The sequence below is a fragment of the Silurus meridionalis genome, chromosome 6 (assembly GCF_014805685.1).
Source record: "Silurus meridionalis isolate SWU-2019-XX chromosome 6, ASM1480568v1, whole genome shotgun sequence".
Lineage (NCBI taxonomy): Eukaryota > Metazoa > Chordata > Actinopteri > Siluriformes > Siluridae > Silurus > Silurus meridionalis.
The window spans coordinates 14045900-14064920 of NC_060889.1; the positions used below are offsets into that span (position 1 = coordinate 14045900).

Consider the following 19021-nt stretch of genomic DNA (forward strand, 5'->3'; position numbering starts at 1 on the left):
GAACACAAGTGAGGTGCGTTTTTTCGTTTCTGTTCGGCAATTTCATTGGTCTAATGTTATAGGGTTCAGTTTTTTGGCTTGACGTTTGTGAAAACGGGAAAAACCCAGAAAAAAATCCAAATATTAGCCGCTTCGTTGTTTAAGCCGCAGGGTTCAAAACGTGGGAAAAAAGTAGCGGCTTATAGTCCGAAAAATACGGTAATGATTTTTTTTGCCATTGGGCCCATTTTGCACAAAGTAAAATGGGAGAAAGGTGACAGGTTCACAAAATATTTTTATTTTGCCACAGTCATGCTTTTACATTTTATTTTTAACGGTAAAGTGTGCGCACACACATATACACACTCAGCTTGGTGTCTCTATCTCTTTCTTGATGCTCTCTTTTTTTAAATTTCTAATTTCAAATTCATAGATCTAACAAAAATAAATTAATTCTTATTGTTTTCTGGAATATTCTTTTGCTAGAGCAACGACACAAAACAAACTACTACAATATCTAAATACATCACTTCAATTTTAGTTTTATTTCTTGATACCACATTACAAAAATAATAATTAAAACATTGCATATTTTAAATAACAAAAAGAAAATGAAATATAAAATATTACATATGCAAGCAGGATATACTGTATCAATAGCTCCATAACCTATTTTAATCAGAAACCTTTTTTAATTAATTAAGCAATAAAACATTCATGGAAAAACATCATGTAGCATCAAATTTGCCTCAACTAATTCTGCAGCAAAACCTGAAGCCCTAAAATGATCAAGATAGATTTAATTTAAATGGATATTTTAAAAAGGCTTTTAATAAACTATAATGATGCCTCCAAAAAACGTAAACCAGATCTATTCTCAATTAGGCTGTTTCCTATGGCCTCTCTATAAGATATCTTTAGCTTTGTTTTAGGACAGATGAGATTTTTGGAGTATCTGTTGACATCTTGGAGTTTCTGAGCAGTGACTGTATCTACAGTACCCTTCTTTACAGCATCGTCCAATGATAATCTTCCTGCAACACCAGGTTCAATTAGTCCACCTGTCAGATACTGGAATTCAAGAAAACGTTGACCAGTTTCATAAGTTAACAGACTCTCATTCAAAGCCTGACCAACAGACATTTTTGTTTTGGTTTTTGAGACTTCAAATCCATGGAAGGCCTTCTGAGCTAAAGTCAAGGCAGCTACCATTGTGTCTTTTACCAACCCTTTGTCCAATGCATCTTTAATTGTGAATTTCTTTCCAGTATCTGGGTCAATGATTCCACCTGTGCAAGCTTGTGCCTCAAGCAGTCTTAGACCAGTAATATTATCAACTAGACTGCATCGAATGGCTTTTATGACGGATAATTTATTTGGAGCATCTTTACCTGTAACTACAATCCCAGCAACTGGGCCCATTTCCCTTTCCCATTCTTGTTCTCTTGTGCCACTGAATTTGTGTACTGATGAATCAGAAGATGTATTTCTTTCATGCTTTTTCTTTTTTAGCAGTAAGAGAGCAAGTCCAGTTTCAGGGTCAATAATGCATTGCTCTAACAGCTGACGGTAAGTCGGTTTCTTAGTATAATTAGAAGTGTCATTAAGAATATAGTTCGTCTCATCATCGAATAGGCCATGCTCACACGCCACTTTTACTGGAAGACGATGACTTGCTTCAGGATCAATGATTCCACCTGTGGCAATTTGAGCTTCTAAAAAGGGAAGGCATTGATATTTATCGATCATACCCTTTTTCATGGCCTGAAATAGAGAAAATACCATACCAGTAGATGGATTAATAAATCCAGTCACAGCTTGTTCAGCAAAAAGAAGCGTGTCTTTAAACTCATTGCCAACAACTTCCATTTCTACAGCATCTTTGACTGTCAATTTCAGATTTTTGATTGGATCGATTATATATCCAGTGGCTGCTTGAGCTTTTAGCAGGTCAATGGCATCGTCTTGCCCAATCATGTTCTTCTTCATAGCTTCATAGATTGACAGTTGCTCTTTGGTGTCCTCTATATATACACCTGCAATACAATTTGTACCATCAAGATACTTCTTCAAGTCTTTGCTGAGATCTTCCATAGAAATAGAGCCATTTATGAGCTTTTCGTAAGTCTTCTGATCAATAACTTGAGATTGCAGTAATTGTTCTACGGTGACTTGTTTTCGAAGACCCTCCACTAGAAATTTCTCTTCCGTGTCAAATTTGCATTTCTTCAAAGGTTGCGCATCCTTTTTTTTATCAGATGTTGCATCACTAAACTTATTTTGACTTTCAGTTGTTATTTTGTTGAATCTACCTTGAATTGCAACAGCATGTGGTTGGTGGAACTCATTTTTGCCATCCATTTTGGGCATGTTTCTCAGTTTTTCTGAGTGTTCTTGAGCCTTAGCATGTTTAGCTGCCTCAGCTTCAGGTGCTTGATTTTGTTGTTCTGTTTCATGTGTATTTTGCGGATGTTGATTAGCCTCTTTATCAGTGCATTCTTTGTGTTCTCCTGCATCCTCCTCCGCTTGCTGCTTGAATGTTTCACAATCCTCCTTCGCCTTGTGTATCTGCTGTACAGCTTCCTGCTCTGTTGCAAAATTCTCATTTGCTGGTTTGCCATGTTTTTCTTCTGCTTCTTGGGCAACCTTTCTAAAACTGTCCACAGTATTGTTCTCCTCAATCTTGTTTTGGCTTAGCAGAGCCTCTTGGACTTGTTGGCTTTTAATCTCCTCATCTGTGAGGTTTCTGGGTTCTGGCAGCTCCTTCTAGATATTGGAGAAAAAAAACAAAAGGAGTCTGAGGAAATCTAGAAGAGATCTAATCAGTATTTTTTTTTACAACCATGGTTTGCAACAAATCATTTCAGAAACACAACACAAATCAGGAGGTGAATGAGCTGTTGTGTTTTGTGCATGCTTAGATGCTTTTCTGCTCACCGTAGCTAAAAAAGTGATTATTTAAGTATCCTGCCTGAAAGTTTTAACCAATTTTGCCATTTTATCTGACTTTCTTTTTATCAACCAGGTGGTTCCACCAACAGAACTGTCAATTAAGGTTTTTTGTCTTTTTAAACCTTTCTATGTAAACTCTGATGTGTGTAAACTTCCCAGGAGAAAAAATAAGGTTTCAAATAATGCAATAATTGAAGCGTTCTCTAATGGAAAAATAAAGAGTAGCACTTTATCACTAGATTGAAAAGGAGCTTTAATTTTTTTCAAGAAATTAAATTCAGAAAAGCAGGTATTACATTATTATACTGCATACAAATGTTAAATGTTCATGTTTAATTTGACAGCTAGTATATATATTGAGTTTGCTTCTGGCTGAGGTTTATCAACCATTAGTTAGTCTTCTACAGAAAATTCATTTACACACTTTACACAGAATGTGTGTGTGTTAGGGGTAAAGAAATGGGTTGCCTCACTATTATTAATAAATACTTGTGAATTGGGTGAGCACCATCTTTGTGGTGACCATGAGAAATGACTCATACAGTAAATCTTACAAAACTACAGAATGTGAATTAAATAAATAAAAACACAATCATATTTAATTCTGATGTGTAATTTTAAAAATGACCTTAAAACTAATTCTAAATGAAACTATGTCTCAAAAACATTTGTAAAATTTTTAAATAATTGAGAAAAATTAAAACCAAAAGTAAAGTATGTTTCATAAATATTCACCCAATTAAACTTTTCCACATTTCCAGTGTTAGAACTTGGAATTGAAGTTAATCTGGATTATATATCATAAATCTACACCAACCCCCTAATATTATAATGAGAGAGAAAATAAATGTGGAAAGGTTCAAGGGTATAATACTCGCCAGGAATTGAATGTGCTTTAATGATTTACATTTTGAGGCTGTTTGACTATTACCTCATTGTCCTCTTTGTGGATGTCCATTTTAAAATGAATATATTGACGTGTAAGCAACAGCACCTCACTGTAACATTTTTCAAGATTGATAATCTGGAAGATAATCAACAGCATATTTTATATGGTTTCTTTTACCAGACAAAGCAAGCATGAATTGAGACAGAACACTACTTGTATATAAATACATGCAAATTACAAAAAGATCAACAAACAAAATCACATAAAATGAGTGGGACAGATTACAACAAAATATATCAATGAGTAATCAGTGCAGAAAATACCTCTTCCATAATGCTGTTTGAAGCAGACTCCACACTGGTAAAGCGAAAAGACTCCACAAATGCTCTACATGCTTCCAGCTGATACTCATGATACTGGAAAGGAACATGTTTTTAATATAATGATAAAATGTCTGTGTTAATAAATGGCTTGAATTTTTTATGCATACCTTTATTAGATTCACGTAGGCAAAAGCTTGGTTCTTACATTCCTTGACTTTGTCTTCTTTGTTTTTAATCTCCACAAGGAGTTCCTAATTATTATCATAAAATACAAAGTCCAAGAATTAATCAAACAATACTTAATACATTAAATCAAGCATCAGTAGAAAAAGTGAGAAAAATCATTATTGCCATAACATGTCCCAAAGTATTTCATTCCACTTATACCACATTTTGATGACAACTATTTGTTTAGTTAACTATAGAACATTATCTTTGTCTTTCATTACTTTCTCTTTTTTAACAAAAAAAATGCACCTTGTCATATTTAGGAACCAGAAATCACAAGCACACAGATCTGAACACTGTCCCATAATGGAAAACCTGAAGTGAAATCTTTACCTTTCACTGTTACAAAAAAATGTCTCCAAACAGAAAACCATATCTACAATTGCACATCTTAATCAATTTATTTGACGTATTGTGTTACTAAAAAAAAAAATCATAACATATCAAAAGAAAAAGTGCATAAACAGTGGAGCCAAAATGATTAATTATTTAATATACATTTTTTATATAATATTATTTGCTATTACAGGGCATTAAACAACATCATTTGTCCAACTGGAGTTGAGCATTCAGTAGTGCTGTGGTATAAATTTAATGATCAAACATAACGAAAAACTTTCACTACACTCTTTACTGTGGACCCATGCTACATACCTTTGCCTGGGCCAGCTGTTTTTTTAGCGCTTTTTTATCACTGACAGGTTGGGCCTCAATATCTTCTTGCCATTTCTTGGCACCAGCAATCCACTGAATAAGCCAGTCATAGCACTGTCTATAGGCATGCATCTGCCCAGCCAGTTGGTCCACCTTCTCCAGACTCAATTTAACTTGGTCAGATACAACCTGCAAATCTTCTTTAAGGCTTGCTACATAACTCAAATATGCATCACCATTGACCTTCACCAACTTTGGTGAACAGCATGGTTCCTAGAATTGGAAAATAAAACATTTATTTCTGTCCAAAGTTATTACTGCACTGAGCTATTTTATGACTTTACAGTATATTAATTCCATTTCAATCAGTCATTACATATTAATATTGCACCTTTAAAACTGTTTGGTGGAATAAGATTTTTTTCTTGTTACACCTTTAGTACCTTATGTGCTTTTTTTTTTTTTTTTTTATTTCATTATAGCCAAGAAACATATTTTTGTTATTGTGTTCCTAAAAGACTCACATCTGTAGATTTCTCTTCAGAGTGCAGACTGTCCAATTCTACACAGAAAGAAACAAAATCAAAACCCTGCATTATTTACAAAACAATATAAATAGTGATTATACTGCACATTAATCTATGTGCATTCAGTAAAAATTCAAATATTCAGACAGGTTTATTAAAATATTAAAACATAGATTGTTCAAATATTCAGACACAATGGTTGCACAAAACTGTATATATTACATTAATTACTCAATTATATGCCACACACACACACACACACACACACACACACACACACACACACACACACACACACACACACACATACACAAAAAGAGACTCCAATTTATAAATTCTTTGAAAAGTAACATTCAATGTGACTTGCTCCACTGACTTACCAAGCTTTATAGTTTATGACTGACACCTTGTTACTGATTTGTTTTCTGTCACTTTTTTAGTACCTGTTTTGCCCCATGGATTCTGTTAGCATGATTTTTTTGCCCCATTCTGCCTATGATTATGCAATTCCTGTCACATAGTGTTCTGAACCTGATTCTTATTCACAATAATTATTGGTTGAATTTCATGCATTCATACTCAGGTACTCTTCGTTTGTATGTTTTTTGTTTTGCATGTTAAATACATTTTCCTGCACTTGCAACCACCCATCCATTTATTACATACTAATAAATTATCTGCTGTCCTAGAATCCAACCTAGAGATAAATCATGGTCTTGGTAGCAGCAGGGAAAAGAGTCTGGTTAGAGTCACCCAGAAGTGGCCAGACCCATCTGCCTACTCAGGGAATTTTTGGTGAGGGAACTCAATTATATCTCTAATCCTCCCTGCCATGCTGAAAATGTTATTTAAAATGTCAATCATTTATTTATTTTTTTAATACCCACATACCTTTTGTATGTGTAATTGTAATTTTGTACAAATTTTCTTGTTTGATGCTGACCAAGACAATAAAATTCTTACTTACTTCTGTACATTAGCAAAAAGGCTGTCTTTGAACAACTAAAATGAAAACAGCACATTGGTGTGAATTAAACAAAGAAGAGCGTATTTTTCTGATATAAAGTGAAATTTGTGGATATATAGTGTACTCACTCAAGAAATGTTTTTTCTGAAACCTGTCAGAAAAAAACATTTTCATCAAAATACAATATAGTATAAATTTTAAACAAGAAAATAATATTATTTGATTACCCGTGTGACAGAACTATCATCAAATAGGTACCACTCTCCATCTTCAAAGGATTTGATGAACACATTGTAGTGCCCTCCACTTTCATCTCCATAATGGTTAATGACTGCATAAAGTGAATATCCAATATTCTGTAAAAAAAAAAAAAAAGCATGTGCATAATTAAGTATAAAAAAAGTAATTACATATTTTTGTGTAAAATAAGTTGTTACAGCAATAATTTAATTGTAATTGTATTGTTTATGGTGATATGCACTGATGTAAATATAAATCTATTCAAGAATAGACATATATCAGTACATTTAGGGTCTGTTGCAGGCTACAGAAGGCTAAACCTTACCTTTATCTCCAGTTTTGGAGAAATGTTTATGGAACAGTGATTCTTCACAGGCCTCATTTGGTTGTAGTCAAAGTAAAACCTTTTCAGGTACAGAGTCAGGATAGTCGGAAACACCTTGATATCAGTCCACTATGGATTGAATAGTCAAAGTATGAAAGACATGTTTGACTTGATGACTCAAATATAAATAATAATGGACCTCATTTATCAAAGTGGTGTAGAAAAAATATTTGAGTGCAGCGAATATTTTAGGCACATAATCAGCATTTGAGTCACAAACCTGTCATACAACATCAAAACAAATGTCTAATCTTTTTATTTAGTTTGAGGATATGTCCCTCTTAATGTTATACTTCTATACTATCAAATTTTCACATACTCTAACCACATGTAAGTTGATCAACATTGTCTGTCAACTAATGGCATTATTTTTGTCTTACAAGACACCCAGCAAAGTACTTACTGTCTGGGTTTCAGTTTTTCCCACAGTCTTTACAATATAGCCAGTTGTCCTCATCTAACTTTACCAAATCAAAGAAAGTCTGTAATCCTCTTAGCTGCAAAAAAAAAGAAGAAACAATTCAATCACAGTAGCTTTTAGTTTTACATTAATGTAGCTAATTATATATATATATATATATATATATATATATATATATATATATATATATATATATATAAAGATTTTAAAAGTTACCATTTCAAACATCCCACTGTGTCCAACTTCAATGGCTAAAGGGATGGTGAAAAAGTGATGCTTCTCGATGAATATGTGTTTATTTGGACATGTGCTATTGTTACTAATTACCCCTTCAAATATCTGGAAAAAACACAATGGTGTGATGTCACATGTAACTCTGGCAAATAATGTGGAAATTCTTTGTAAAACAGATTTTAATATTACAAAAAGAATTAAAAAAAAAAACAGATGTAAATTTACACAATAAAAAATATTCCTACTTTGGAAGCTTGTGAATTAGCAGCCTTTAGAATTTTCTGATAGTATTCTACTGCATCCTGCTGTTCATGGACTGAAAATATGACAACATATCAAAACATAAAACAAACATTAAGTCAAACATTACAATTCCTGTAAAGTTTTCCCTTTTGTTCTACCAAATAAAACAACTTACCATTGCTGATGCGCAAACTATGAGTTATCCCTTTGGTAGTACCATCAGTTTCTTTCATCTTTTTAAAGAGATTCTTCAGTTCTAGCATCAGATCATTACTTTGTGAACTTTCCATGTGAATATTAGAGGAATCTGGTCTAAAACTTTCATAAAAACGGACAAAAAAGTTTATCCACAATGTATCATGGCCACAAAAAGTCCACAAAAAATCTGGACACTTACCCTAAACACACATCTCATATAAAGATAGATTATCTATAAACATGTAAAAAAATTAAAATAAAAAATCAAATAAAAAAGAAGATACATTGTCTCTACTAATATTAGCACCCAAAAAGGCTGTAAAGATGTGACCTTATTGTTTAAACTTTTATCTTTTTTTTCTATTTTCTTGCATAAAATGACTATTCTCTTACAGATATCAAATAGTTATCAACAAAAGAGAGATGATAAAGTTCAAATCTAATTAAGACATCTATTGATTATTGGATTTTTATACACAACAGTGTATTCGGGAAATGTTTTGCTTGGAAAAATCTGCTTGTAACTTTCTTAAGAAATGCCACTTGGTTTGACAATCTGATACAGGAAATGTAAACATTTATATTGTGTAAGTGTCCAAATACATTGTCGGCCACCACATATTTGAATTCAAATGTCTATTCAAATTAAATCAAAAGAAAATAAATGAAAATTGCGACAACTGAATGAAAAGGAACTTTTAAAAGGATAGCTTTACTTTTCTACTTCTTTTCGGAAGTCTTCAGTCATGTAGAGACACTGTAGTACAGAGTTCAGATAGCAGGTTGCACCTTGATTTCTCAAGCCACTGTATCGCGCTCCAGTAGACCTGCATGTTTTAAAGTATCAAATAAACAAACAAGCAAATAAAGACTACTTTTGAATTGCGGTTTTGTTTTCAATTTTTATTGTTTCATATAATGGTAAAGCTATTGTTCTTATTTATGCTAAGTTTTACTCATAAGTATAGCTCATTGAGGAAATACTGCGAAGTTAACAGTGGAAGCTAAATCAGTTCAGTTCTATCCCTACTGAGGGTCTACTCCGTTCCTTCTTACCTTGTCTGTCCCATTCCTTCTTGATATCCGTAATGAACGCTGAAATCCTCCATTATTATACAGTCAAACCTGTATCTAGCAGACACTTGCTGATTTTAATCACGACTCATTCCTTTAAAATGAACAGGCATGTAAATCGCGTGTGCACAAATTCGTTTTACTTTCGTTTCATACTTCAGACACACCCCGAATGCTCCTGAAAAAATGAAGCAGTTCTTCCGCAAAAAAAAACAAAAAAACAACAACAACAAAATGAGCACATTCAAAATGGGCACGATATTCATTTTTCCTGCCTCCAACTTTGAGGACGAAATGTTCACTTGCTGCCTAATATATTGCACCCAATAACAGGGTCCACGATGAAGAAATAATCAGTGCTTTTCACTCACCGGTCTTAATGTTAGAATGTTATGCCTGATATACTGTACTTTTTTTGCTCTAGATTCCTATATGTTTTTTATTCTAATTTCTCATGAAAACACTCCGTAATGTTTTTTAATTTGTTTGCATGACCACCACCAGTACAATTTTAACTACTACTACTTTATTATTATTATTATTATTATTATTATTATTATTATTATTATTATTAATATTATAATGGATGTCCATTTGCTTTATCTATGTCAGAGATAATATAATGTAATATAATATAATACATATTTGTACATATGTGCATAGTACAATTTGATAAAGATATACACGTGAGAGCAGAGTAGGAGATAAACTTTATTTACGTGAAGGCATTTTATTTTTGTACTGTTCTCTATGCTAACAAGAAAGAAAAGGTTATAATTTAAAGTCTCTGCATGAATGTTCAGTCCAGGTTGTGTATCCGACTCCAGTCTTCACCTGGCGGAATTCTTTCTCCTCCTCCTCCTCCTGGCATCCGGATGATCAGGAAGATTGTGGATTTGTTCTGGATCTTGCGCATGGAGAAAGTGTCGCTGTCTTCAAGCTGGATCTCAGTGAACATCATTCTGAACTGCGCACCTGATAAAAGTAGAGTGAGACAAAGTCCAGGCCAAACATAATATACATTGTATCGATATAGAGTCGATAATTGTATCGATAAAAGCCTACCTTTAAGCTCCGGAAATTTCACTATAAGCTTTTCTTTGAAAGCCGAAACAGTTGTTTTGTTGAACTCATCTTCCGCGGTGGCAACGTCGATAGTTTTTGTTTCTCCCTTAAAACCAACAACCCGAATCTGATAAATGTCTCCCATGTTGAACCGAGTTCATGAAGTGCAACGTGCTTAATGCAGAATAGTTTCGGTTTGTCTTTACAGAAAGTGATAGTGGCGTCACCCGCGCGTGACTCTTCACGACCTGCAAAACTGCATTACTGACTTAAACTGGCTGAACTAATTGCATATTGAAATATAATATTAGGTATAAAAACTTTAACCGGATTACTGCTGAATGGATCACTCTTTGCAAAACGTCTCACACTAGAAGAGATCAGTTACATCGTTCATGCCATTCCACTGATTATTTATTGAATTTAGACAAGGCTTGAAAGAGCACTTCAACCTTGTTCCTGTCCAACCACTTTGTGCTAGCTTTGGCCTTATATCATTGTCCTGTGGATTATAGATATGTGTACACCTATCTATAATGTGTACAAAAGTATGTGTACACCTTTAATCACAACAAATAGTCGTGCTGAACTGTTCCAAAATAATGAAATTGGTCTTATTTTGAGCATTGAGTCTATTACTGATTTGGTTTAATCATCTGGCAACTTAATTAAATTAATCTATTGGTCCAATTATATTGCCGGATCTAGTGACTTTGACGAGCAATTACTTTCATATAATGTTATTTATTGTGCGCATATATACATATATATACATATATATATATATATATATATATATATATATATATATATATATACATATATATACATATATACATGTGTGTATTGTATTTAGATGTTTAAAATAAAAAATTTTTTATTTGGCTTGATATTTTATCCTGTATATTCGTATTTATTTAAAATGATTCTTTTTGATAATAAAAATCATTTGTGCTTTATATTGTTTTAGTATGGCTTAACGTCTAAAAGCCGCGCCCCTAATATTTACAAGCGGCATCTGTGCTTCCAGGAAGAGCGACTGGCTTTACCGCAGTCCCAAAAGCTTCACAGCAAATAGATTAGAAATCTGTAAGAGCTGTGTTTAGGTAATCTTAACTTTTTATACTTTTTGCTACCAGTCTGACAGGCATACGACTTTAATGACAAGGAAAGTTACAGTCTAGCAGGCGACAAAATATCAGTAACTGATCTGACAATGACGGAACAAGAAGACGCCACAATCCTAAAGACAGCACCCTGAGATTTGTTAATAGACAAGATGACATTAGTAAGTAAAGAGAAAGTATTATTATCATGGCTATGAATAGTATATATATTGTTAAAACATATCTGTGTAGTTTTCGTTTTTCTTTACATAGCACCTCTTATTAGGTTAATTTACTAAAAATATAATCTCGCATTACATTTTAACTTTGATAATAGTTATAACTTAACTATTGTCATTATTTAACACATTTGTTAGTGATTTATAATTAATAAATAATAACTAGGTTATTTGAGTTGTTTTTATTTAAAATAACAAAATATGCTCTTATAGTTATTTGTTTATGATCATATCTAGTGCTATCTTCTTAATGCTCTTGTCTATTTACAGCTCTTGATGATGATCCCAATATCCAGAGGTTAGAAATGTCTTGTGGCCATGCTGTCTCACCTTTATCCCTCACAGCCTACTGTCGCAGTCTTCTGGATCAGGTTGGCTAATAAATTAGTTAAATGAGGCTTCCATCTAATCTTAAAATCTGTCACAAGTTTTAATGCTACAAAGTACTTTATACTTTGTGGTGTGAGTTTGTGACATCAGCAGATCTACTCTAAAACAGAACACTATTTATTTCAGATAAAAACTTAAATTGTGACACTTAATAAAGTATAATCTTAATTGTTAAGTGACAATTTCCCCCCAAGTCCCGTTAATTTTCATCTCTGGCGTTAACCACATTACCAATGTCACTGAGTGATGCCATGCAACAGTACAACAATTATGTAATCTAAAGATATTAGCATTATTTACTGACTTCAACATGCTTGTGCAGGTTTGATAAAGAGTATAAGCTGCCAGTTCAGTTGCCCCTTTAAAGCTGTTAGTAAACAGTACAGCTGTTGTTTTTTTGCACTTAAAGTGGAAGTTAAAGCGGTGCTTAAATATGGTCAGGGTTTTGTTTTATAAGAATTCAACAGCATTTTGCATTTAGCTGGGTCTGCGTCCAATCTGCGGCTAGTTTGTACTTCATGTAATCAAGCAATTATCAATTAGCATAACAATAATTGTATATTCAGTAAGAGACAATAAATAACTAAATATAAACAGTTTATTAAATCAACTGAAAATATGCCTATTGTAATCAGTAAAGCAAGTTACATCATTGTACATTTTTGTTTCTTTATTTGTTTTACTCGTTAATGGATATGATTTAAAATGAAGCGAAGTACAATACTTCAAACAAAACATACTTAAGTAAAATTACAGATTTGGATTAAGTACAAGTTCACAAAAAACTTATTAATTACAGTATCATTAGTAAATGTAATTAATTATTTTCCATCTCTGCTGATTAGTCTAATTAGTCTCTTACCCCCAACGCCCGACTCACTCAAGAGAATGTTTTATCTAATTGTTTAAAATATAATTATAGATTTTTGACATTGACTAGAGATTTTAGCTGCAGTCTTATCTTATTTCTATGCATCCAGGGTCAGTACAAGTTCCTGTGTCCAGCTTTAAAACAGGGAATTGAGAAATGTGGGGCTGTGTGGCCATACATGGAAGTGCGGAGGATTGCTTTACTGACTCAAGAAGAACAGAACCACTTTGAAGAGACAATGGCACAACTGGCATCAGCTAAGTACTGTGAATACAACCCAGTAAGTAGCCCACTATATTAAAAACAGAATTACAGTATTATACACTCAATAAACCTTTAATTAGGAAAACCTATTAATATATTTATCTAATCAGACAATCATGTGGGAGCAGTGCAGATCATGAAGCATTCAAGATTGAAATGTAGACTTTCAGCTTTAATTCAAGGGGCTTAAATGTTTATTAATTGCAGTTTTTCACATGGTCAAAATGAATCGAATACTGATAAGCAGGTTTATGGCCAGGTGTTTCCTGTCTTATTATTATTGTCAAATTAAGGATATGAAAAGTCTGAAGGTAATTTCAGTAAATGAGTACCTTTCATATAGTTTATTATAGTCTTTATAGTTTTCTTATAGAATTAATTTGCATTCTCCTGTACATTTTACATGACACTAGTTCATATAGTCAAATGATCTCTTTGTAGCAATCTAGCTACTTTTAGAGGAATGTCATGGTTAATTAGCTTCTCTTTTGGTTTTAGTGCCCTGGGTGCAGTTCATATGTTGAGAGGCTGGATTTGACCAACCTGTGTGTACTCTGCACCATTTGTACATCAGATACTAGTGAGAGGTATGAGTTCTGCTGGCAATGTCTGAAGATGTGGAAAGGGCCAGCTCCCCGCTCAGACAAGTGTGACAACAGTGGCTGCGTTAACCCAAAACTTGAGAAGCTGTCAAAATGCGAGGATATAATTCTTCCTCAGGTTGAAAATATAAAATGCCCTGCATTGAGAGCTTGTCCTACATGTGGAAACCTGGTAGAGCATGACACCACAGGCTGTAAGAATATAATATGTAATCGCTGCCATATTGAATTCTGCTTTTCTTGTCTGAGGATTACTGAAGATTGTCTAGAAACGAGCTCATACTTCATACCTTGCTTAGATGGTGTAGCACCTCGCCAAACATCCATTCCCACCTGGCAAAAGTAATTGAAATGTTCGCATAATATAAAAAGCAAAATCACAGTTTCTGTTTAGTTTATTGGCCTGACATCCGTAGTAGAAATAATATCAATGGGTGAATGAGGACAGTTGCAAATGTTGGGGGAAGTTCTCTCTAGTCTGAAGCAGGCAGACAAATCCAATTGGTAAGCAAAGTCATAATCTGGAGTCAGGTAAAGTTCATGCAAAGCACCTACAACAGAGTTGAGTTAAACATTCTTTATACACCTATAACCACTAAGACGTTTGTCTTATTCAGATAAATGAAATTCCGATTATATTAAACATTTTGCTTTTTGAGCTAAAACAAATTAAAACCACAAATACTGCATACTGTATGTCTTTATTGTTATTAGTATGTTAAGATAGTGTTAGACTGAGCTTTCTGATCATACATGTAATAATAGATTAAGATACTAAAAGATTTTTCTTATAGCAGACTTTACTTTTGTTTTAAGATGTAATATTTCATTAGTGAAGAATAATTAATAGGGATTTTATACAAAACCAGTTAGAACAGGAAAGCTGTTTACTACCAAAGTCATCAGACTCACAAATGCAAGGCCTAGCCATACAGTAACATTTGGAGAAGGTTCATATAAATGGTGCCTGATTAAATTAGTACAAATTGACCAGTTTAATATAACTTTTTTTTACAGTTTTTATTTCCTGGTACATTAAATATTTTTTCTATGAGCTAATACAATGTAAAGAGGTGACACACTCAAAAATTTTTACACTTTCAGTTTTGCTTTGCCACACCTTTTACAGTAATCAGCCCCTTACAGTAAACACCAGCTTTGGAATTTACCTCAGTCACATGATATAAAGTTTCTGTCATTTAATAGGTGTGATTAAAAAGAAAATATGATTAATTAACTAAGTAGAACAATAATGAACACATCGTTAAAATTGTGTTTACTTAAAGTAATATTGTGAAGGAAACCAAACAAAATAAATTAAACAGCTTTTTGTGTATTGTGTATCTGTATTTGTGGTCAATATATAAAACTGTATAATCATGCTTATTAAGTGAATTAATGTATAACAATCATTTACTCAATTGTCATTTATTAAAACATTTGTTCTGTGTGCATTATAATATTTTCTTTTGTCTTTTTGTCTTTATGAACTGAAACAGACACTAAAAATACTCTGTTATATACTCTTTTGTTGTTCTTACAAAAACACAAATAAAAAACAAGGTCTTTATTGTGGTTTAATCAGATAAAAATGGTCAGTTTATTGCGTCAGGGTTAAGAGACTTTTCTGAGCTTTCAGCTTTTCATAGTATTTCTGCAAAAGGAAGAAACAGCAAAAATAGAATAACATTCTTGGCTGTAAATAAAAGCAGCATAATAATGAACCCAGTGTCTGGGAATATGCTTGCTGTGAAGGTTTCGGTGGATAGCAGGGTTTATGAAGTATTCCTAGAATGCACTGGTTAGAACATACCAAAAGTGTTCTTAGGAAGTAAACGTGACCTGTGTGTGTGGAAGTGATGGCTTGAGGACTATTCTGATTCCACACACATACAAGAGGTACTATAGCATAAACTGTGAAAAAAATGTTACTGCTAGCTATGAAAGAAATGTTTTAGAAAATACAGTGCATCACAGCTAGCCGTATTTGGTGTTGCATAACTGCAAAATGATCAGAGGGCACATGCTGACATTGTCAAATGTCATTGGCAAATATTTATTAAGTTTACAATGAAGTTAATAACAGTTAATTGTCTTGTGGTGCTCAGAAATGTGCTTAAAAAATAGTAAATTATTCTAAATTGTTTCATTTGAAATGTTTTCTGCAACAGAGCCTAAAAGCTAATAATGCAGTTATTTATTTGGTTTGTTACTATAAACTGCAGCAGTGGCTTTTTTTGTGTGGCTTCTCATTTCCGTAACACAAAGTAATTTCACTGCAATCTACTGTTCATGCTGTAAAGTAGTTAACATTTTACACAAATAAACAATATGATAATTTAGTTTAAATGTCTTGCATTTTTAGCTTGGTTACATTTTAATGCTTGGTGTAAAAAGCACCAATAAAAAAACAATTACCCCATTTACCCGAAAACGGACCAACAATATTGTTCAACAACATTTTGGAAGGTGAGAGGTTGCCTGAGAAATGGAGGAGTAGTGTGCTGGTACCAATTTTTAAGAATAAGGAAGATCTGAAGACCTGCAGTAACTACAGGGAAATAAAGTTGATCAGTCACACCATGAGGTTATGGGAAAGAGTAGTGGAAGCCAGGCTGAGAAAAGAGGTGACCATCTGTGAGCAACAGTATGGTTTCATGCCGAGGAATAGCACCACAGACGCAATATTTGCTTTGAGAATGTTAATCGAAAAGTATTGAGAAGGTCAGAAGGAGTTGGCATTGTGTTTGTAAATTTGGAAAAAAATTATAGTTTTTTTTTTTATCTATATCAAGGGTGTAGCAATATTTCCTATTGTAGTTTGTGGTGAAAATAAAACGTTTACTTGGATATATAGCTGTTTTTAAATAAACAGCAGTACATCATCAGCAACCCATTGAACCACTGTTAATAATAGTGACATTTCTTCAGACAAATTTGTCATGACATGCACACTGCTGGTTCTAAGTAATCGACTCAATCATTGAAAGGTGCATGTTCAAAATAATGTTTTGAACTACATTAAAGTGTGTAGTTTAATTCAAGAATGTATTATTCTGTGAAAAAAAACGAGTCATTAATTGTCCTTTCTTAATAAAGGAAAAGGGTAAATATATTTTCTTCTGAACTGCTAAGTAATAAATCGTTCCTAACAAAGTTAGGAGGAGGAATGAAGTAATTTGAATAAAAGGTTATCGGAGAGCGGAAAACATATAAAGAACTGCAGCAAATTATAAATAAACTCAAATGCATTAAAATGGCAATAATCTCTGAAATACATGAAAGAAAACAAGTAATGTCTCTAGGTTACGTAAGTAACCCCCACGTTGTCCACGCTTTGAACCGCATGTGAAATCTGGCCAATAGGCAAGACGTGACGTCATCGACGGGCGACGTCGCGTAACCAGGATTCTACAATATGGCTGTGCGGTTGTAGCGACATGAGCTTCTGCAAAAGAGAGAAGGTAAGTGCTGCAGGGATGCAGGGAGTGTGGCACGTCTCAATGGTCACCTTTTCTCTCAGCCTGGCTTCCACCAGACTCTGCCTAGGCACCTGCACGCAGGACAGAGCAGCCCGGAGTGGCTCTGAGGTCGAGGTCATAAAAAGCAACAAAGGTCAGCGGGGTGGACCAGCCCACAGAGTCGCAATGCCTTGGAGTGGGACTCCAGAGGACCAGGCCATAGAGGCCGCCACACTCCGGGTGGAGAGAGCCTTGACCCAGAACGGAGCGGGGAGACCAGAGGACTCAAGAGGAGAGGATGGCCACAGTTTCCACAACTCCAGGCGGGGGTGAACCAGGGTTCCGCCCGCCAGCAAGATTCCAAAAGGTGTACAGGCGTTGCCTCGGCCACGACTGCACCATGGCATCCAGCCCTAACGGGGCTGGGTGAGAGAGAGAGACCCGGAGTGGACAGTGCGAAGTCTCCTGAGTCGCAAACAGATCCACCTGGGCTCTGTAAAAACCTTTGCCATATCTGCTCCACCACCTACAAGGGGCGAGACCGGAGACCCCCCTGGTGGTTGCTAGAAGAGACCACCACTGTATTGTATTCTATATTGTATTTTATTCACAATACAATATAGATGACATATCAAATGTTTAAACTGAGAAAATGTATCATTTTAAGATAAAAATAAGTTGATTTTAAATTTCATGGCATCAACACATGTCAAAAAAGTTGGGACAAGGCCATGTTTACCACTGTGTGGCATCTAGGGTTACTGAAAAATAACTGAAAAATTAATTGCATTTGTATACTCCCGTACGTTTTATGTTATTAGCTCATTCTCTTTTTGTTTAAGTGCCCGAGGTGCAGTTCATATGTTGAGAGGCAGGATTTGACAAACCTGTGTGTACTCTGCACCATCTGTACATCAGATACTGGTGAGAGGTATGAGTTCTGCTGGCAATGTCTAAAGATGTGGAAAGGGCCAGCACCCCAGCACAGCGGCTGCATTAACCCAAAACTTGAGAAGCTATTAAAATGTAAAAATATAATAATCCCTAAAGTTGAAGACTTAGAATGTCCCTCACTGCGAGCTTGTCCTACATGTGGAAACCTGGTAGAGCATGACTCCACAGGGTGTAAGTATATAATATGTAATCGCTGCCATATTGAATTCTGCTTTTCTTGTCTAAAGACCATTGAAGATTGTCTAGAAACAAGCTCACATTTTAGATCTTGCTCAGACGGTGTAGCACCTCGGCAAACATCTATTCCAACCTGGCAAAAGTAATTGAAAAGCAAAAGCAGTCCCTGTGCAGTTTATTGTCCTGATATCAGTAGTAAAAATAATTCTCATGGGTGAGGAAGGCTGCAAATGTTGGGGGTAGTTTTATTTAATGTAGAGCAGTCAGATAAATCCAAATAGTAAGCAAAGTGATAATCTTGGGTCAGGTAAAGTTCATGCAGGGCACCTACCCCTGAGGAACCAGTATACTCAACAAAGTTGAGAGCTATATAAGTAAAACATTATTCATACACCTGTAATCACTAACCCTTTTACCAGCATGTAGGTATTCAGATAAATAAAATTAATTTTTAAGCTAATACAATTGGAAACAACACAAATACTGTATAGTGTGTCTTTACTCATTAGTTTTTATAAGATTTTAAAAGACTGTTCAGCATTCTGATCATACATGCAGACTCAGACACAAGGCTTTGC

General features: G+C 34.3%; 3 protein-coding genes across 3 annotated transcripts; 1 reads left to right on the plus strand and 2 right to left on the minus strand.

Annotated features, from left to right (window-relative positions):
• Window positions 1-505: 505 nt before the first annotated feature.
• On the minus strand, window positions 506-9477 carry LOC124388049 (plectin-like). Its single transcript, XM_046852676.1, has 16 exons — window positions 9297-9477; window positions 8957-9067; window positions 8218-8360; window positions 8045-8115; window positions 7782-7904; window positions 7548-7641; window positions 7085-7213; window positions 6747-6875; window positions 6648-6670; window positions 6520-6554; window positions 5550-5587; window positions 5026-5298; window positions 4311-4394; window positions 4144-4236; window positions 3863-3955; window positions 506-2745 (listed from the first exon to the last, which is right to left on the minus strand). Exons 6-16 carry the CDS (start codon window positions 7599-7601, stop codon window positions 817-819), a joined length of 2880 nt encoding a protein of 959 aa, XP_046708632.1. The 5' UTR covers window positions 7602-7641; window positions 7782-7904; window positions 8045-8115; window positions 8218-8360; window positions 8957-9067; window positions 9297-9477; the 3' UTR covers window positions 506-816.
• Window positions 9478-10012: 535 nt separating this feature from the next.
• On the minus strand, window positions 10013-10569 carry zgc:194655 (uncharacterized protein LOC794380 homolog). The gene is made up of 2 exons (XM_046852246.1): window positions 10380-10569; window positions 10013-10289 (listed from the first exon to the last, which is right to left on the minus strand). The coding sequence occupies exons 1-2, from the start codon at window positions 10522-10524 to the stop codon at window positions 10114-10116; spliced, it is 321 nt and encodes a 106-aa protein (XP_046708202.1). The 5' UTR covers window positions 10525-10569; the 3' UTR covers window positions 10013-10113.
• On the plus strand, window positions 10539-15313 carry LOC124387515. The gene is made up of 5 exons (XM_046851926.1): window positions 10539-10543; window positions 11612-11667; window positions 11995-12095; window positions 13095-13265; window positions 13748-15313. The coding sequence occupies exons 1-5, from the start codon at window positions 10539-10541 to the stop codon at window positions 14195-14197; spliced, it is 783 nt and encodes a 260-aa protein (XP_046707882.1). The 3' UTR covers window positions 14198-15313.
• Window positions 15314-19021: the final 3708 nt, after the last annotated feature.

What these genes read in the sequence shown, in the direction of transcription:
- LOC124387515 (XM_046851926.1), top strand. An exon ending in TAATAGACAAGATGACATTA is followed by an intron (nt 11,668 to 11,994) that starts GTAAGTAAAGAG and finishes GTCTATTTACAG; the next exon opens with CTCTTGATGATGATCCCAAT. An exon ending in GTCGCAGTCTTCTGGATCAG is followed by an intron (nt 12,096 to 13,094) that starts GTTGGCTAATAA and finishes CTATGCATCCAG; the next exon opens with GGTCAGTACAAGTTCCTGTG.
- zgc:194655 (XM_046852246.1), bottom strand. Translation starts at nt 10,524, where the DNA reads ATGGGAGACATTTATCAGATTCGGGTTGTTGGTTTTAAGGGAGAAACA. An exon ending in GAAATTTCCGGAGCTTAAAG is followed by an intron (nt 10,290 to 10,379) that starts GTAGGCTTTTAT and finishes TACTTTTATCAG; the next exon opens with GTGCGCAGTTCAGAATGATG.
- LOC124388049 (XM_046852676.1), bottom strand. Translation starts at nt 7,601, where the DNA reads ATGAGGACAACTGGCTATATTGTAAAGACTGTGGGAAAAACTGAAACC. An exon ending in CTGAAGAGAAATCTACAGAT is followed by an intron (nt 5,299 to 5,549) that starts GTGAGTCTTTTA and finishes TTCCAATTCTAG; the next exon opens with GAACCATGCTGTTCACCAAA. An exon ending in AACAGCTGGCCCAGGCAAAG is followed by an intron (nt 4,395 to 5,025) that starts GTATGTAGCATG and finishes GATAATAATTAG; the next exon opens with GAACTCCTTGTGGAGATTAA.